General features: G+C 37.0%; 1 protein-coding gene across 2 annotated transcripts in view; it reads left to right on the forward strand.

Moving 5' to 3' along the window:
• Positions 1-21137, forward strand: part of LOC141394962 (uncharacterized) — a 108231-nt gene extending 87094 nt beyond the window's left edge. For both annotated transcript variants that reach the window (XM_073970175.1, XM_073970176.1), the window contains one exon: positions 19801-21137. In XM_073970175.1, coding sequence (XP_073826276.1) covers positions 19803-20846 — 1044 coding nt within the window. In that variant the 5' untranslated portion in view covers positions 19801-19802 and the 3' untranslated portion in view covers positions 20847-21137. The remainder of the gene's footprint in view (positions 1-19800) is intronic.
• The last annotated feature ends 584 nt before the right edge of the window (positions 21138-21721 follow it).

Here is a 21721-nt window from a genome sequence, read left to right on the forward strand (position 1 = left end):
GTCTGAAACCACTTCTAGTACCGAACTCTTCGGAGAGCTTCTTTCCTATTTTAACTGACGATCGAGTATCAGTTAATGTCATTCTACAAAGTCGGATTAGCTTTGCAGGGATACCAAATTCAGACATGACTTGGAATACCTTTGAACGTAGGGGCCTGTCGAAGGCTGCTTTATAATCGACAAAAAGGTGGTAGGTGTCGATCTGCATCTCTTGGGTCTTCTCCAGGATTTGCCGCAATGTAAATATATGGTCAATGGTGGACTTGCCAGGTCTAAAGCCGCATTGGTATGGCCCAATTATTTCATTGACCATAGGCTTTAGTCGTTCGCACATTATCCCTGACACTATCTTGTAGGCAATAGGGAGAAGACTTATGCCCCTATAGTTGGAGCATACAGTCTTATCTCCTTTCCAATCGTCGGGTACTCGTTCTTCCTGCCAGATGGAGCTAACTAGCTGATGAATACACCTTTTCAGCGTGTCGCCTCCGGTTTTGAACAGCTCGTCTGGTAAGCCATCCGCTCCTGCTGCCTTATTATTCTTCAGCCGACTTATTGTTGTCTTTACCTCTCTTGGCTGGGCTGTATACATTCAATACAATCTTCTGGGATTGGGTCTGTGGTATCTTCGCCGTCTTCGCTACTATCGGATACCAACAGTTTGGAGAAATGTTCTTTCCATATCCTGAGCACACTATCTGTATCAGTTACAAAATTACCTTGCTGGTCTCTACAGGATTATGTGCCTGTACCAAAGCCGTCAGTTTGATGTTCCACTCTATGGTAGAACTTTCGGACTTCATTCTGGCTCCTGTACATCTCGATTTTTTTCACACTCCCGTCTTTCCATTTCCTGCGGAAAAGACGTTTCTCCTCTCTCCTTATCTCCCGATACCTCTCTCGTGCGCTACGCGTTGCTACTGATTGTAGAGTAGCCCTATATGCCGCATTTTTCTCTTCGGTAGCAGCACGAAATTCCTGGTCATACCATGGATTCCTTGGTGGAGGTCTCTGGCATCCAAGTATGGATTTCGCGGCTGTTTGCATGGAGTGGACAATATTTTGCCATTGTGCTGATATGTTATCGGGACGAGGAGTGCTTTCATTAAGCAATTGGGTTAATTGAGTGGAATATGATGTGGATGTCTCTGGTGTTTGCAGCTTACCGGTGTCCAACTTCCGCGTTCTAACTGTTCGTGCTTTATTTGCAACATTTAGACGGGTACGTACCTTTGCTGCAACAAGGTAGTGGTCTGAGTCTATGTTTGCACCTCGGAACGATCGTACATCCAACACGCTCGAGGAATGTCTTCCATCTATCACAGCCAGGTGACCTTATGAATATCGAGATGCTTAAATCTGGTACTGCTAACTACCATGTTTTTTGCACCTGCAAAGTCTCTCAGCCTCATACCATTGTAAGATGTTTCACTGTGGAGACTGAATTTCCCGACTGTTGGGCCAAAGATATTCTCCTTTCCAATTTTGGCATTCAAATCGCCTAGTATAATTTGAATGTCATGGGCAGGGCAACGGTCATAAGTTTCTTCTAAGCGCTCGTAAAATATATATTTGGTCTGTTTGTCCTTGTCTTCAGTGGGAGCATGAGCGCAAATAAAGCTGATGTTGAAGAATTTTGCTTTTAATCGAATTGCAGTGAGTAATTCATTCACTAGGGTGAACCTGGAGACCGGATGTTTAATATCCGACCAACTACAAATCCCCAACCAAACTCATGCTTTGTGTCATGGCAGCTGTAATACAGTGCGTCACCTTTAGATGTTGTTGTGGCGCCTTTCCCGTTCCATCGTATTGCCTGTATGACAGTAGTGTCGGCCTTGTACTTTTCAAGTACATCTGCCAATGCGTAGACTGCACCTTCTCTATAAAGAGTGCGAACATTCCAAGTGCAGATTCGCAGATCATGGTCCTTAAAACGTTTGCGGGGTTCGTCAACTTTAGAGGGGTTTGTTTTTATTTTCTTTCGTTTTTTCATAGTAGGCTGTTTTTTCTAAGGGAGGGTTACTAACCCGTCGCCCAAACCCAAGTTTTTAACGTTCTTATGGGTGAACGCGCGGCACATGTTAGCTCACTACCTTTAACGGGTGTTAAAGGCAGATCCCCAGGTGACACCACGGGGAGGTCAGTGTCCACTTGAGATGAAAGAGGAACCAAGATAAAGGGATTTGCCATGTTAAAGCCGGTCAGGACCGTTCCTTGGTATCTTCCATCCCCTACGTCACCCTGAGAAATCAATACCATAATTCTAATTCCTTCGAACTGAAATGTTTACTATCAATTCTCATCAATAAATTTGTATTCCGAAGTACTTGGTTTTGACCGTGTAGTTCAAATAAGAAGTTCGCCGAATCAAATCTAACAGAGAGAAAAGTAAAATAAGGAAGTGTGTTGAAATTGAAAACAAATTCCACCTCAACTGTTCTAAAAATAAAACAAATGTTTTTTAGATTATTTTTCAACTTCTAGTGACTATAGAATAGCTAGTGGTTATAGAATAATCAGCCATTCAGAGCGACATGCTCTTGTTAAAATAATGGGTTAGTAGGAGGTTTTTTTAAGTAGTTACGACTACCAAAAGGCATTATAACAAGTAAAAAAGTATCAGTCGGATTTGCCGACAGAGATATACGCTCAGCCTGTGCAAATTTAAACACTTTTTCACAAAAAACTTATGTATTTAGGGGGTTTCAAAATGTTGGTCGTATGAACCGACAAAAATGTTGATTAGGATTAAAGTTCAGAAATTTTGCAGAAAAGGTACTTAAAGGAATGGACCGACATAGACCATGGGTGTGCTTTAGGGGGGTTTTACACCCTTCGGGCTGTTTTCTCAAGAAGTATAGACTTGCCCCTGAAACAATTTTTACCACCGTAATTGAGGCAGCAAATGTAAGTTGCTTCAACAAAAATCAGAGTGATTCAATAGGAGGTCTTAAAGTGAACTTATCCAAAATTTTGTGTGGGATGTACGGGATGGAGTGGACAAATATAGTCCATATTCGAACCTGTAAAGTATTTTATGTAAAGTAGATATTATGAGAATGTGTAATGTATGGACCAAATCGGTCACTCCCATCAAGAGTTATCGTGCGCACAATTTTTTCGAAGGAGTGGACCGATATGGCTTATCTACGAACTTAAACTAAGTTTGGAAGCAATATTACGAAGGCCAAATTGCGGCCGGATTCGGCATTTCCGTTCGAGAATTAACTTGCGCTTCCACCCATAAACATGGTGTCATAGGGTTTGTTTTTCAACTTTCAGGCTATTTTTTCAGGAAGTATGGACTTGCCCCTGAGGAAACTTGTACCTTCGTATAGAGGACAGTGAATACAAGATGTTACAACAAAAACCAAGGCGATTCGAGAGCAGGTTCTAAACTGAACTTTTGCGAAATTTTGTGTGGGAGGTACTCGAAGGAGTTTACCGATTGAGTCCATATTGGATCCTCATCTAAGTCTGGTAGAAATTTCATAATGTGCAAAGTATGGACCAAATCGGTTACTTCCTTCAAGAGTTATCGTACGCACAAATTTTCCGAAAATTTTCGAAATTTCGTGGGGGAGGTACCGGAAGGAGTGGACCGATATAATCCATCTTTGAACTTGAACTAAGTTTGGACAAAATATTACGAAAGCCAAATCCAGATCCGTTCGAGAGTTATCTTGCGCTCCAACCGCTACACACGGTGTCAGAGGGTTTTTTGTAACTTTCAGGCTATTTTCTCAGGAAGTATGGACTTGCCCTTAATGAAACTTACAGCGTCGTATAGAGGACAGCGAATACAACTTGCGTGAACAAAAATCAAAGCTATTCGAGACCAGGTCCTAAACTGAACTTTTCCGAAACTTTGTGTGGGAGGTTCCCGAAGGAGTGGACCGATTGAGTCCATATTGGAACCTCATCTAAGTTTGGTAGAAATTACACGATGTGCAAAATATGGACCAAATCGGTTATTACCTACAAGTGTTATCGTGTGCACAAGTTTTGCGACAATTTTTGAACATTTGTGTGGGAGGTACCTGAAGGAGTGGACTTATATGGTCCATCTTCGAACTTAAATCGAATCTGGACAAAATGTTTCGATACCCAAAATTTGAACCGAATTTATTGATCCGTTCGAGAGTTATCGTGCGCACCAGCCAGCCAGATAGACCGACAGACAGACGGACGGACATTGCTAGATATACTCAAAATTGTCTGAAACGGATATCGTACAAACATACTTGGGGTCTAAAACCATTATTTCTATGAGGCACATTTTTGGTCTATCAAAGTGTAAATACCCTCTTTAGCCTAAAGGCTGAGGGTATAAAAACCCATTATTTGGCAATGACTTTTTTTTGCTGGGGAGACTACAACTAAAGCCGGATCCTTGTTTTCAGCTGAACGTATGTAGCTCTCAGTTCTTACCAGAAGGCATAGCAGGCACAAGGGATTTCTCTCTTCCACCTTATGTGTACATGAGTGACTCTTCTTCCATCTCATCAATGCATTCCACAAGGATGGAAGAAATAACTTCCATAAATTTCTGCCTCCCTCATATTACAGATTGTATTGTTTCGGGAGAAATAATTTCATTTATTTATTTTTTTTTTTAAATAATAACATTAAATTATTTTATGCCACATTGGCGTGTAGGTCATAATTAATTCAAACTTCAACTCAAACGCTAAACACTTCTCTTATCTCCCAGCACACATCGCACTTGACAGAGTCACAGGAACAAAAACAACATTTAAAATTGCGAATTTAACGAATGGTGGCAAAAACGCCAAAATACAGTAGCTATGAAAAAAACCTTAAAGATGCTTATCATCATTTGTTAAAGCTCAACAAGACAACTACAATAACAACAATAAAAAATGTTTATGTTTTTAAGCATGAGATTTTTTGCTTCATAGTTCCGCAAACACAAAACAGTCAATGAATGGGAATGAACGAAAAACGTAAAGGCGGTAAAGTGCATAATTTTGGCTTCGACAAATGTTGTTGTTGTTGTTCTACGTTTTGTTATTGAAAGTTAAATGAAGGTGCATGTAATTGTGACTGTGACTCAACCCACTGCCAAATAAAAAGGTATTTTTATGATCGATAAACTTTGGTCTTACGACGACGACAATGCACAAAAAGGGTGTTTCCAAGCAAGAAAAGGTAACACCAACGCGTGTTGTTTATTTATTTACTTTTTTTTTAATTATAGCAAAAAAATAAATTAAGATGTTAAACCTTAATTAACAAAATGTGTTAATAGACTCGAGAAGAAACAGACAACAATGTTCCATAAAAATTAAACAATGACACACAAGGTGTGAACTATTTTCATGGAAACTTTAAAAAAAAACTTAAAAAACACTTCCATCAGTTTCATTTAAGTGCCTGCCATATGTGCAGCTTAAGGAAGACATAAAAACGAGATTGTTTGAAATTAAAAAATAAATTTATCAGAGTCATTTAGCACTTTGTCAAAAAATTCACACAAACAAGAAATTAAAGAAAAAGTTAATTGCTAAACATATTTCAAGATGCAATTTTCCTACTGTTTATGTTGTGATGTCATGACATTGCAAATTTTTTGTTTGTGTCGTAATTCCATTTCATTCAAATATTACACAAACGAAAAATAAAACCATAATAAGATTCCAAATTTTTATTTTACTTTTGATGAATGAGAGTCATTTAATTGTTATCAGAAGATAATCGTTGAAATAAATTACCAACAAGTTAATTAAAAGCAATAACAGAAATAAAGATGCATCACATATTATATTGTACTGATACGATCAAAATATACCGCAAGATTTATTACCAGGCAAATTTCTAGGCTGTTAGCCTTGGGTCAGATATGATTTATCGACTCAAGTTGGGTGTTCCGCACACATGTTGCACTTGCTTACATTTGACAAAGTCTTGGGACTTTTTTTCAAATTTGAGACGAGAAACAAATATGATTGTTGATGGTTGAACATCTTCAAAAGAAGTTTTTTAACCTTTCAGGGTCTTTGTAAATAAATCATAACTTTGAATTCTGAAGCTGTTGTACTAAGTACATCTGTAGGAGGTTTTATTACTTTCGGTATTTTGCTGTGGGAAATGCACGCTTCAGAGGAAATGCGCACAATCATTCCGCCCATTATTCCACGGTAATAAGAAGCACAAGAACTGGTTATGGGTTAAATTTCAAAACTATACAATACTTGTACTTTACTTTATACTTGTACTTTACTTTATGTACTTTACTTTATGGAGCTCTTAATATCACTGTGTGTAATTTTTTGAGTCATGTTATATTTACCATATTCTGACTCCACAGTGTGATAGAACACAAAAAACGAGAAGACACGTGTCTCGCCGTTTTTCCCTATCTCATCAACTTTCGCGGTTATAGGCCTCCAAAGGTTTGAGGCTGTGATGTAAAAAGGGTCATTTAGTCAGGGCTATATCTTCCAAACCATTAGGAAATTTGAATTTATCACAGAGGCAAAGTTGTAGCTCTTGTCTTAAAGAACAAAAATTGTTAACACATATAATCCATCAAACTTCATCTGTAAGGTCAAAATCGCCATAGTCACATTTCTTTTAAAATTTTTCTCAAGTTTTGTTATACAGCTATCAAACCGATCAAATTTGAAGCAAACAACCAACTACAAAAATATAACTCAGATATCAATAAACATCTTTCTAGAATATACGATCTCTGTAGAAACGGATCTTAATGGTCAAAATAGCAAAACAATTTCGACTATTATGCTCTTTTCTCGGCTTCTGCTCCATAGATACCAAACCCTTCAAAATACAAGATAACAATCAACCACAATAGTGTAGCAAAGGCATCAATAAACAACTTTCTGGAATATGCGAAATGTCTATGAACGGTTCTTAATGGTAAAAATAGCAAAAATCTTTTGAAAATATCCAATTTTTATACTTTTTTCTCCGACTCTGGTCCAAAGATACGCAACCGCCCAAAAATTAAGGATACAGTCAACCACAAAAATGTACCTAAGATTCTTGTATTTTGAACGGTTTAGTATCTATGGAGCAGAAGCCGTCCCGACTAGGGCAAAAATTCAAAAAAAAAACATTTTTCTGTCTTCAAAATGTCAGCATCCGTTTGAGGTATATACAGTGAATATATTAAAAATAATTCATTAGAAACCTCATCTCTGAAGTACATTCTTTAACTTCTTCTTTGAGCATTAAGTTCTACATTGTGTTGTAAGGCCACTAATTGGAAATTAACACAAAAAACTCGTTTCTTTCAACGTTTTTTCCTATTTTTTTACATTAATACGACCACAGCTTCCGCTCAAATTATTATTTTAAGAAACCCATCGGTGAATCGGTCTAAAACAGTTTTTTTTTACCGAAATGCGTTCAAAAGTTATGGTATAGTACAATTGTTCGCGATTTACAATACCCCATACCTCAGTTTCAACGTAAGTTAGTTTTCTACGAAAAGGTGGATATATGCGAGCAGGGACGTACGCAGGATTTCATTTTGGGGGGAAGCCCAACTTGATCAAAAATCATGAAATTAAAAAATGTTGTGTAGCGTTACATAAAGCTATTTTAAAGGGTTTTTAGTTGATTTTATATGAAATATTGACACAAAGTATATATGTAAGTTCAATAGAGAGAGTTTACAATATTACAGATATAAGTTTGAAATTTCAGTATAGGTTTAATAAAAAAATTCCGCCTGGTATTTTGAAGATTTTAACCAAATTCTCCACAGAATTAACGCAATAACTAAAAAATCTTTCAAATGAATATTACACATGTAGGTTAACGTGTTGGTGTATCCCAGAATTTTTAACCACAGTAGCTCGATTCTATTTCAAAGATTTTCAGTATTTCTTATTCTTTAAAGTACATATCCATATATCACATATTAACTTCAGTCCCATTAAAAATGTTGTGTGTTACTTTTGCCTTGTTAAGTTATCAATTGGACACATTTTTACCGCGAGGACTGATGCTGATAAGAAGATCTATCTAAAAAACTATTAATCTTATGTGTATATTAATTTTAATTGAAATAAATAACTAAGAAAATAATATTCTTTTATGTCATAAAAACACGAAAGCTTTACTATTTTACCAGAAGTTATAGAGTCCATGCAAGCCAACTAAAAAATTCAGAAAATTGGATTTATGGTCTGTTCCAGTACTGCAAGAATCTACTCATTTTCAGAAGTAAAAATGTGTAGATTCTTGCAGGTTCTGGAACATGTATTTAGAACAGAAAACATTTTTATCAGGAGTCGGGCGATACCAATTACGACTCATATACTCGATTTCTACACGCAGTATTGTTTGAGACTACGAAACCAACATTCGGGTTAAGTCGAAAAAACTCCATCTGGTATCCCAATGGTTATTCCGCCTTTTTTCTATCTTAATTGTACGATTAGATGTTTATGAACTCGATGACATTTAAAACTTTCCAAGGACTATGACCAAAGATTAAGCACTTCTGTCGGCACCAACTTTTGAAAATTCATAACTTTTGTTTTCTCGAAAACAAGTAAAAAAGTATCAGTCGGTAGACAGATCGAATACGGGCTTCATAACCAATATCTCTGTCCTATAAATTGTGTAGTCAGGGAGTTTCAGAATTTCGTGATCTTTTTTGGACGTATACACTTTCCGGCAAAAATATCAAACACATTGGGTACAAAACTTCACGATTTTAAGCGTTGCGAAAATATGTTTATGTTGTAGTCATAAATTTGACTTCGATAAGAGCCCAAAAGTTTTGTACTTTTGTGGAGAAGATACCTGAAAGAATGGTCCATTTTGGAAGTCATTCCTTTTGATAGTTATCGTTTCAATCCGTCATTTTAGTTGGTCATGGTAAGATTTAGAGCGTTTGAACCGTTATGTCAGGAAGCATGGACTTACCCACGAAAAATAGAATATCGCTGTTAACAAGACCGCAAGGAGTAGCATTGGCCAACATGTAAAATGGATTCTCGAACAGCCCTATATTGCACTTATGTTGAAATTTTGTGAGGGAGGTATCCGAAGATGTTGTCCCATATAGACCTTCTTGGTACCTTATATACATATGTACGAAAGTAATTTTAGTTCAAAGTTTCGGTGAAATCGGATCTTGAAATTTTGTATGGGAGGTTCCTGAAGGAGTGAATCGATATAATCTATGTTCGAACCTAATCTATGTCTCGATGAAATCGATTTGGACCTTGGACAGTTATTGTGCGCAACATTTTGTAGACTTGTGGGAAAAAAGGAGTGGACCGATATGACATAAAGTTCGGTTGATCCGTTCCAGAGTTATCATGCGCTCGAGCCAGACAGACGAAAGAGCTGGGCTAAATCGACACCAAATTATTTGAAGCGGATTTTTTCGAAACATATGACAAGTCAAAGGCCATTATTTCGATTAGGTACATTTTTATCGTTAGCCTAAACCCCGAAATTACAGCAGATATTAATACAATTTAACCAATGTTTGAGCATTTATTTTTTTAATGATAAGAAAAAAATTAGGTTGGGTATTCTACTTATAGCAGATAATAGCACTTTATGACGCAAAACAATAAATTTTTCTCCATTAAATAAATAATAAAAAAAATTAAGGCAGTAAAACAATTTTCTTATTGGTTTTAGAGATATACTCCACGGAAAACACTTGATATATCGTACATTTTGTCCAGTAAACATGTCATTTGATGCACTTCCAATCCGCCCAATTCTAAACTCGTAATTTTTTGAATATAGAATGAGTTTAAAGCCTCAAGACCTTTATATTCATTATAGAATTCCTCGACCCTTTATTATTTGATAATGAAATTGCATGAGAAAAAGAAGTAATTCAGATTTCACTGGAAACTTTCTGAAAAAGAGTATTCAAACAAAACAAAAAATTAAATATTTCTTAGACAACTTGTTCATAAAGTACATTTTTAGTACATGACATTCAGAACAATTCAAGTTTTCATTTGAAAATTCCAAAAATAAAAATTATTTTAGTGAAAAAACGTAATAATTTCTTAAAGTATCTCAAAAAATTGTAGTCGACCAAGCGTTTCGGGAGTGGCCCGGGCCCCCAGGGCCCACTCCCTGCGTACGTCCCTGTATGCGAGTATCGCATGTATATTCTTGTTTAATGATGTGTCTGATGTCTGCATGTAGATCGATTTCGAAGATGGTCTTTATCGGTTTTTGCTACAATTTCACACCGAATTAACTATAGTTTGGCGAAGTGGTCAAAGAACTTCCTCACTACCCCCACATAAAAATAATTCCTAGAACCCTGTTTAAGCTAATCAATGCATCTACTTGGTATTTATCACCATACCCTTTATAATTTCAAAAAGAAAATATTACTATATTCGAATAACGAGTACAAATGTTAATATGACTATCGATCAAAAATATATAAAACGAAGTAACTACATTTTACCTTCCTACTCTTCCAATAAACTATAACTTTTCTCACTGCTTGTTCCTCCCAGCCACGTAGTCATCATACATCGAATCATAAACTTTATAATCAATGAACTTGATTTGAATAGTTTCTCAGAAGGTAGGCGTGTAGTTGAACATTTTATTTTTATCTCTTAAATATCATTTCAATTCATTGTTTACTTCTCTAAACAATTTGTCAGTTTGTTGTTTGGCATTGTCGTTTCAAATGAAATTGGCAACACAAAAACTAAATGAAAATGACACAAATAATGGCCACCATTCGATTTGTTGTTACGGTTTTATTGTTGTCGACATAATTTATTTACAATTCACAATGCTATTCGTGTCTATGGCGATTATGGTAGTTATTGATTTTTTTGCGGATCAAATTTTCATTACAAAGTTTGTTGTAGTTCTGTTACGGTTTATTGTTTTTGTTGGCAATATTGATACATGACTTTACGGTGGCTGATTGGTTAATGAATTTGAGTAGTTTTTATTTATTCTCGGTCAAAGTTTAATGGTTATGTTTGTTAGTATGGAAATTGTGTAATTTATTGAAGCTTTCAAACAAAAGACTTAAGAAACAAACATGTGACGCATATTTCACTGAAATATGAGGCATTTTCATTAGAAGTGAGGCTTAGTTTATGAATGAATTAATAAAAAAGAATATTGTGAGTGTGAGTACCTCGATTTAGCCAAAATAACTCAGGTAATAAGATTGCAAGCTGAAAATATTGAATTAAATTGCTTTAAATGTTGATTCTATAATGAAATTAGCGACTGTGCGCGTTACGTCATAACGACTGAAATTTTTATTCCTTTTTTACGATAGTCTATCAAAATTATTATTATTATTCCCATGCATTAGAAGTTTATCATAAGCATTTTATGTGTTTTATTACTAATCATAAACCATTTATTAATCTACAATTATATATTTATGCGATCATAATCCCAAAAGGCACCAAACACTGTAATTTATTCTCTCTCTTTACTTAATTTTATGTGTTAATATATCATTGGTAATTTTTTACGGTCATTGTCTTGTCGGCAATATGAATGAATCAAAGCTTGCAGGTAATTAATAATTTTGTATGGGCGTTAAGAATATGTGACACAAGCTTCGACTGGTATGATACAAGTTTATATATTTGCATTTCATAATATCCAGTATATCACTTGCAAAGCCCCTTCGCTACTTTAATTATCACCCATTTATGTCGGTTAATGTGTTAATTTTGCTCAAATGAATACTATATCTGGATAATGAATTATTTACTTAGTTACACTTATTATATTTAGAAAAATTAACACAGATAATTAACATAAATAAAGAGAATAATAAAGTAAGTTGATAATTACTCACTAAGGTGAGCCTCTAGAGAACAGTTGTCCTATAGACCGAACTGAGAATAGATTTCAACTCGTCTATATTGGCTGTTTTTCATTCCGACACTGACGCTGCACAGTGGTTCAGAATCGTTTTTTCCTGGTCAAAATTCTGTAACTTTGGAACGGATAATATGTTATCATAATTTTTTTGTTAGACAGATAACACAGTCAGCTTTCCGGTGAATTAAAAGCGGTCAAATTCGGTCTGGTAGTTGCAGAGGAATTCAAGGTCAAAGATAAACTTTTGCATTTTTTTACTATTTTTCATCAAAATATCAGTGTTTTTGTGTTTTTTATATCTTCTTATATATTAAAGGTCAAACGCCAATAAATAAGTTATAAAAATACGAACAGAAAAAAAATGAAGAAAAAATTTTAAAATAGGTTTCACAAATTTTTCAAAAAAAAAAAAAAAATTACAAAAAATTTAAATTTTTTCATAAAACTTATATAACTCAAATAAAACTCATATACTCCAAAAAATGTTAATTTGTGGAAAAAAGCTTTTCCAAAAAATAGCTCAAGAATTTTTTTTGTTCGTAACCGATTGCTAGTTTCTATATGGATAGAAAACATAAATAGTTTAACTAAAGAAAAAGAAGTAAAAACGTGTCGGCCGGGCCGAACTTTTTATACCCTCCACCATAAAATATTCTGAAGTAAAACGGAATAATTATTTTTTTTCTGTCCACTTATACCTAAATAAGGTAAAAAAAAATCATAAAAAATGTATTCAATCGGTCGGGAACCTTATATGGGGCTAAATCAAAGTATGGACTTATGCTTTTGGTGGAGAAGTTTTGTGACCACTGGGAAACTCAAATGTCGAATTGTATCTCAAAAATTGTAGCTAAAATCCAAAAAACCGAAAAGCGGGAGATACCGTTATATGGGGGCTCTACCAACACATGTGTCTATGTGGACAGTTATTCGAATTACAGATAGTTGGGTCAAAAATACAGAAAATGGGTAGGCACCGTTCTATGGGGGCTATAGCAAAACATGAACCTACGTTGGCAAACAAACAAAAACATGGACCTATGCTGACAGTTTTTGGTTTTTTCGGTCGAAATTTGTAGCTAAAATCTTCAAAATACCGAAAATCGGGAGGTACCGTTTCATGGGGGCTATACCAAAACATGGACCTATGTTGACACTTTTTGGTTGCGATGTTTTGTGGCCACTGGGAACCTCAAACGGCAATTTACAGGTAGTTCGGTCGCAAAATGTAGCTACAATCCTCAAAATACCGAAAATAGGGAGGTAACGTTATATGGGGGATATTCCAAGACGTAGACCTCTCTCCACAGTTTTTGAAGGTGATATTTTGTTGACAGTTTTAGTTGGAGATGGTTTGTGATTACTGGGAACCTCAACTGTCAAATTACAGATAGATCGGTCAGAAACTGTAGATAAAATCCTCAAAATACCGAAAATCGGAAGGTACCGTTAAATGGAAGTTATACCAAAAAATGGACCTATGTTGACGGTTCTTAGTGGAGATATGTTGTGACCAATGGGAACCCCAAACGTGAAATTACAGGTAGTTCGGTCATAAAATGTAGCAAAAATCCACAAAATACCGAAAATTGGGAGATACCGTTATATGGGGGCTATACCAAAACATGGACCTATATTGACAGTTTTAGGTGGAGATGTTTTGTGATTGCCAGGAACCTCAACTGTCAAATTACAGGTGGTTTGGTCAAAAATTGTAGCTAAAATCTTCAAAATACCGAAAATCGGGAGGTACCGTTATATGGGGGCTATACCAAAACATGGACCTATGTTGACGGTATTTAGTGGAGAGTATATATACTTTATTTATATGGTCGCAAATGATTAGTTCGATATGTTACAAACATAAAAACAACAAAAAAAATTATATCAAAATATTGGAAAGTGTGGGTGTGCTCCTAAAGACGAGAATTGTTTTCCAATTTTGGAAAATATTTGAATTTTACAATTTTCGAAGAAAGAAATAGCTACTTCTCGGAAACTATAACAGATATTGTGTTCATTGTTTTTTGTTATGTAGGTAGGGTCGTGGGCTTTAATAAGAATTTTAATAAATTTGCGTTTACACCAAGCGACCTATTTTATTTTTCGTCAGGTACTAAACTTTAGCGAAATTCCAACTTTAGTGGACTAGAACTTTTAGGGAACAGCATACAACAGACCTTAAATTTTTAAATTTACTAAAATTAAATGAGTAAAAATGTGCGTTTTTCCATACCGTTTCCCATATTAATTATAGATTTTCTACACAAATTGGCATTTTTAAATATACGAGGCTTTCTATGAGTTAAATGAGAACCCAAGGAGTATTTTTGTAAGTTGTTTTATTAGTGCTTGACCTTTTTTAATAGATTGGAACATATGAAAAACTCAAAAACACTCATATTTTGATGTAAAATATGAAAAACTGAAAAATGTAACTTTGTCCCTGAATACCTCTGCAGCTGCTAAACCGAATTTGATCTCTTTTTAAGCATCAGAAAGCTAAAAGCGTTATCTGTCGAACAAAGTTTAACCAGAAAAAAACTATTCTTAACCACTGTGCGCCGCATAGCGCAACAACAAGGATTCTTTGTAAACACCCCAAGTGCTGCCTAGGGACTTGAGGACCTTGTTCCTATAGCGTACAGTAATAAGGCCCCATGAAATAACACCCCAAACGGAAATGAAAATGGATCCCAATTTTTGGGGTGTTTTCCAATTTGAAAAATGGTCCCAATACAAAAAGGCCCTAAACTAGGAAATTTGGCCACCAAAAAATATTACGTCAATGCCCCAAAATGTCATTGGGGCCAAAATGCATTTTTGAAATTTGGGTGCATTTGGCAAATGTAATATCAATCCAAACAACGAAAATACAATAAGGCCCCAAACTATTCATTTACGCCCCAAAATATTTATTCACTTAAATTTGGACTGTAAATGAAGCCCTTAATTTGGGGTGTATTTTCAAAAAAAATATTTTTAAAGATATTCATTCAAATGTTTGTAATATGTAACTAATTGATGGTTATAGCTTTTTTATAATTTTAACATATTGAAACTTCTACTCTCCATTTTTTCTAATTCTGTTTGAATTGATTTTTTCAAAAATATTTTCACAATTTAAGGAAGTACAAAGTTTTTGTAAACTTATGCAAATATTTTTTAAAAACAAGTAAAAAAGTGTCAGTCGGCTTTGGCGACAGAGATATACCCTCAGCCAATGTGAAGTGAAACTTTTATCTACGGGCAGATCGAATGTATTTAGGGTCTCTTCAGAATTTTGTGGCCCTTTTTGAAAATTTGAACTTGCCGACAAAAATGTGGATTTGGAATTAACTGCACTTAGACACAAATGTTGAACTTTTGTGGGGGAGGTACCCTTAGGGAGGTCCGATATGGGCCATTTTAGAAATTAAACTAAATTTTTACAAAATATTAGGAGGGCCAAAGTTTGGACCAAATTGGTTGACCAATTCAAGTGATATCGTCCTAGCATTTTAGTGACATTTTATTGGGGGAGAAGTACCGAAAGTTGTGGTCCGGTATTGCCCAATGAAACTAAGTTTGGATAAAATATGACGAAGACCAAATGTTGGACCAAATCGGTTGAACAGTTCGAGAGTTATCGTGGCATAGGGTTTTTTACACCTTTCGGGCTGTTTTCCCAAGAAATATGGACTTGCCCCTGAAATGACTTTTATAGTCCTAATGGAGGAAGCGAATGCAAATCGCTTCAACAAAAATCAAAGTGATTCGAGAACAGGTCTTAAAGTGAACTTATCTGAAATTTTGTGTGGTAGGTACCAGAAGGAGTAGACAAATACATATAGTCCATATTTGAACCTGATCTATGCCTGGTAGATATAATAGGATGTACATAGTATAGATTACATCAGTCACTCCCTTCAGAGTTATCGTGCGCACAATTTTTCCGAACATTTTTGAACTTTTTGGGGGGAGGTACCAATAGGAGTGGACCGATATGGTTTATCTTCGAACTTAAACTATGTTTGGACAAAATATTACGAAGGCCAAAATTTGGACCGAATTGGCAGATCCGTTCGAGATTTATCTTGCGCTCTAACCACTAAACGCGGCGTCATAGGGGTTTTTTGCACCTTTCAGGCTATTTGCTAAATAAGTATGGACTTGCCCCTAATGAAACTTGTACCGCCGTATGGCGGACAGTGAATACAAGTTGTAACAACAAAAATCAAAGCGATTCGAGAGCAGGTCCTAAACTGAACTTTTCCGAAATTTTGTGTGGGAGGTACCCAAAGGAGTGGACGGACATATTGGAACCTCATTCGAAGGCCAACATTTGGACCGATTCGGCTAATCCGTTCGAGAGTTATCGTGCGCTCTAGCCGCTACACATGACGTCATAGGGTTTTTTACAGCTTTCGGGCCAAGTTGTTACAAAAAGAAGCAAAGTGATTCGAGTGCAGGCCTCAAACTACTTACTTACTTACTTAGTTGGCCCATTACAGAACATTTGTTCCATAGACCGAACCAAGAAAAGATCTCCATTCCTCTCTGTTTTTCGCTTGACTTTTTGGAATACCACGCCTTTTCAATCCTTCATCTGCTTGTATGCTCCATCGAAGCTTAGGCCTGCCGATTCTGCGTGCACCGCCATGTGACATGTATTCATACGCCTTTTTAACGGGTTCATCATCGCTCATTCTCATGATATGGCCTAGCCAACGCAATCGTTGCATCTCGATACGTTTAACTATATGCATGTCTTTGTATAGCTTATATAGCTCGTGGTTCATACGACGTCGATATTCACCGTCAACGCAAATCGGCCCGTAGATCTTTCGAAGAATTTTCCTCTCAAACACACTAAGCACTGCCTTATCTGCTTGCGCAAGTACCCATGCATCGGAGCCATACATTAGCACGGGTAGTATCAGCGTTTTGTATAGTGTTATTTTTGTTTGACGAGATGTGGCTTTGTTTTTAAATTGCTTACTTAGACCATAGTAGCATCTGTTGGCAAATACAATTCTTCTTCTTATTTCACAACTGATGTTGTTTGTTGTGTTTATGGCAGTGCCGAGGTAGACGAAGTCTTTAACTACCTCAAAATAGTAGGTACCAACTTCCACACCGTTTACCGCCAGACCCACTTTCGCAGATTCTGCTTCGACCTTCCTAAAGGTATCAGTTACTTCCTTTACTGATCGTCCCATGATGTCTATGTCGTCAGCATAGGCAAGTAACATGTGGCTATTGGTGTAAATTGTGCCATTTCTTTTGACATTTGCATCTCGTATTACCTTTTCCAGCAGGATGTTGAATAGGTCACACGAAAGGCTGTCTCCTTGTCCGAAACCTCTTTTGGTACAAAATTCTTCGGATAGGTTCTTTCCAATTTTAACTGAGGACCTAGTATCAGTTAAAGTCATCTTACAAAGCCGGATGAGCTTTGCGGGGATACCAAATTCAGACATGGCTTGCAATGCCTTTGAACATAGCGGGCTGTCGAGGGCTGCTTTATAATTGACAAAAAGGTGGTAGGTGTCGGTCTGCATCTCTTGGGTCTTCTCCAGAATTTGCCGCAGGGTAAATATCTGGTCAATGGTGGACTTGCCAGATCTAAAGCCCCATTGGTATGGTCCAATTATTTCGTTGACCATGGGCTTTAGTCGTTCGCATATTATCCCTGACACTATCTTGTAGGCGATAGGGAGAAGAGTTATGCCCCTATATTTGGAACATAAAGTCTTATCTCCTTTCTTATGGACGGTTTTAAACAGCTCGGCTGGTAAGCCATCAGCTCCTGCTGCCTTATTATTCTTCAGCCGGTTTATTGCTGTCTTTACCTCATCTTAACCGGGTGGTATACATTCAATACAATCTTCTGCGATTGAATCTGTCTTATCTTCCTCGATTTCGCTACTATTGGATACCAAGAGTTTGGAAAAATGCTCTTTCCATATCTTTAGCACACTATCTATATCAGTTACCAGATTAGCTTCCTGGTCTCTACTGGAGGATGTGCCAGTTCCAAAGCCATCAATTTAATGTTTCACTCTTTGGTAGAATTTTCAGACTTCATTCCGTCTCCTGTACATCTCGATTTGTTCACACTCCCGCTTTTCCATCTCGCTCTCTCTTTTTCCTCTGGAAAAGACGTTTCTCCTCTCTCCTTTTCTCCCGATACCTCTCTCGTGCGCTACCGATGCTATTGATTATAAAGTAGCCCTATATGCCGCGTTTTTCTCTTCGGTAGCAGCACAACACTCCTGGTCATACCATGGATTCCTTGGTGGAGGTCTCTGGTATCCAAGTACTAATTTTGTGGCTGTTTGCATGGAGTGGGCAATGTTTTGCCCTTGTCCTGATATGTTATCGGGACGAGGAGCGCTTTGATTAAGCAGTTGGGCCAGTTGAGTGGAATATGCTGTGGCTATCTGTTGTGATTGCAGCTTACCGATGTCCATCTATCACAACGTTATCAATTTGATTTCCTGTTCTTTGATCTGGCGACAACCTGGTGCCCTTATGAATATCGAGATGCTTAAATCTGGTTCTGCTAACTACCATGTTTCTTGCAGCTGCAAAGTTTATCAGCCTCATACCATTGTCAGATGTTTCACCGTGGAGACTGAATTTTCCGACTGTTGGGCCAAACATATTTTCCTTTCCAATTTTGGTATTAAAATCGCCTAGTATAATTTTAATGTCATGGGCAGGGCAACGGTCATAAGTGTCTTCTAAGCGCTCGTAAAATATATCTTTGGTCTGTTTGTCCTTGTCTTCAGTGGGAGCATGAGCGCAATTAAAGCTGATTTTGAAGAATTTTGCTTTTAATCGAATTTTCAGCGAGTCTTTCAATCACTGGGGTGAAGACGGTGACCAGAGGTTTTAACCTCCGACCAACTACAAATCTGCAACCAAACTCATGCTTTGTGTCAGTGCGTCATCTTTAGGTGTTGTTGTGACGCCTTTCCCGTTCCATCGTTTTTCCGTTATGGCAGTAATGTCGGGCTTGTACTTTTCAAGTACATCTGCCACCTTCTCTATAAAGAGTGCGAACATTCCAGGTGCAGATTCGCAGATCGTGATCTTTAAAACGTTTGCAGGGGTCGTCAACTTTAGAGGGGTTTGTTTCTCGTTTCTTTCGTTTTTTCACAGTATGCTGTTTTCTTCTAGGGGAGTTGTCGTGCGTACCACTTAAGCGAAAAGTTTTGAACTTTTGTGGGGGACGTACCTGAAGGAGTGGATTGTAAAAACTTGTATGAACGCCAAATTTTGGATCGAATCAGCCGATTTGTTCGGAATTATCGAGCGCTCCAACCACTCCACACGGTGCCATAGAGGTTTTTTACAGCTTTCGGACTCTTTTCTCAGGAAGTATGGACTTGCCCCTGATGAAACTTGTACTATCGTAATGGGGGCAGCGAATACAAGTTGTTAAAAATCAAAGCGATTCGAGATCAGGTACTAAACTGAACTTCTTTGAAATTTTGTTGTGGGAGGTACCCGAAGGAGTGGACCGATAGAGTCCATGTTGAAATCTCATCTATGTCTGGCAGAAATTTCACGACATGCAAATCGGTTACTCTCTTCAAGAGTTATTGTGTCCATATTTTTTCCGAACATTTTTGAACTTTTGTGAGGGAGGCACCCGAGGGAGTGGGCAGATATGGCCCATCTTCGAACATAAACTAAGTTCGGACAAAATATTTCGAAAGCAAAAATTTTGAACCAAATCGGTTCATCCGTTCGAGAGTTATCGTGCGCACCAGCCAGACAGACAGACGGACGGACAATGCTAAATCGACGCCAAATTGTCTGAAACGTTTTGCCCGTATGAAAGTGTATATACCCTCGTTAGCATAAATGCTGAGCGAATACAAATTTAGAATTTTAATCCTGTAACACCAAACCCAAACAAATATTAATGAATACTTTTCTTCTTCTTTGCAGATATGACACCCTACATCACTTACACGATAGTGGTTCTCAGCACAGTGGTGGCTCTGGCTAATTCCCAGTATACTTATGAAAAACCAAGCAAGGCTGTCGATGAGGGCTATGCATATGCAAAACCCACAGCTAGTGGTCATTTCTTTCCACCGCTACCAACGATAAAACCATTACCGGCTGTACCAGATCTTCCACCGCTACCAACAGCTCGACCCAAAGTCACACTTACCCAGCAAACGTTATTCCAGACTCACCCAACACCTGTAGCTCCTCATACCACATTAATTCCATCCCCGCTCAAACCTACCGGTATTGGTAAAATCGCACAACAATATCGTCCATCATCTGGGGGTGGCTCATCATACGGTGTCACTAGCAGTGTTAATGGTGGAGTTTATTCACCACCAACAGCTCCCACTGGCAGTGGTGGTGATATATTGTTGGGCACATTTGGACCCACAACTGGCGCTGCCTTAGATCCCAATGTACCAGATCAACAGCCTTTACGTATACCTTTCGGCAAGACAGCCATCATTCGTCCAGCTGGTCCTGGTAACGATCAACAAGTATTCGGCAACATTGGAGGACGTCCCCTTAAACAGTATGCTGTTATAGAAATTATCGATAATGATATTGCCCAAAATAATCAACCCTTCTTGCCGCCCTTGGTTCATGATGATTTCCGTGCTTTGATTGGTGCTAGCGGAACAGGAGCAATACCCGGTCTGCGTTCCGGTTTTCAATTTGATTCCAAGGCCAACTCAAACGTTGTGGCCCAACAGCAACAGATACAAACATCATTCCGTTCGTCAAGTAGCAGTCAAATTTCCTTGGGCTCTGGTGGTTTGGGTTTGGTACGTCTGCCCGATGGAAAAATACATTTGGGTTCCGGTTCCCTTGGCTATATTAGCAATGAAATGGTACGTCATAATGCCAATGAAGCTCGTACTCGTTCCGAAATGGCCAGAGCGAGTGCTTTACATTTTGGCCATGGTTCTTTGGCTCAAGCACAACAATTTGGTGACGTCAGCAGTTTTAGATTTTAATTCAAAAAACAATGTTAAGAAACTGCAGTTGAATGGAAGTTAAAATTTTAATCACAACAACACATGCAAATGTAGTTGTAAATGTCTTTGTAAATGACATCGTTCTTCCAGATGTCTTGATTTTATTCCTGATTATATTGTCTTGTTTTTTTAAGTTTCGAATATTTTTTGTAGTTTCGTTTTAAAGATTTTCCTTTGTACATATATTTTATTATCTCTATACAAAGTACATAAATACGTTCATACATTTTTTTATCATTACAATGTAAATAAAATAACGAAAACTAAAAACTATTTGTGTGTCATTCGTGTACATATTTAAACAGTTGGTACTGTTGCTGAAACGAGGAATAGTGTTACCATATGAGAACTATATAGATGGTGAGTGTCCACGATAAATCACTTTTTAACTGTAATGTAAATTAAAGATTATTGTGAATTACGGCTTATATTGTGAATCACGCATATATCAGAGACACACACACAATTACGAACTTCAAATGTTTGGGGCATTATTAAAAAAAACGTTGCCACTTTTATAAAATATATTTGGAGATGATCCGATAGTATTTGTGGGGAAATTACCAGGTTCTTCTATTCCAAAGTATACGAAAGTAGAATATAACACCTTCGCAATTGACGCAAAGTATATTGACGTAGGTTCTTATACCCTCCACCACAATATGGAGGGTATATTAAGTTTGTTTTCCGTTTGTGATTTGTGAATAATGATTTGCCAATGGAAACTTTAGTCAAATATTCCTACATATTTGGGCATAAAATTATACTTTAATGCGAAACAAATATAGATAAAATAAATATTATGATATACAAAGCAAACTATAATTAAACTATTAAAAAACGTTAACCCACTA

The sequence above is a fragment of the Musca autumnalis genome, unplaced genomic scaffold, assembly GCF_047663935.1.
Source record: "Musca autumnalis isolate F117 unplaced genomic scaffold, ASM4766393v1 scaffold_2, whole genome shotgun sequence".
NCBI lineage: Eukaryota > Metazoa > Arthropoda > Insecta > Diptera > Muscidae > Musca > Musca autumnalis.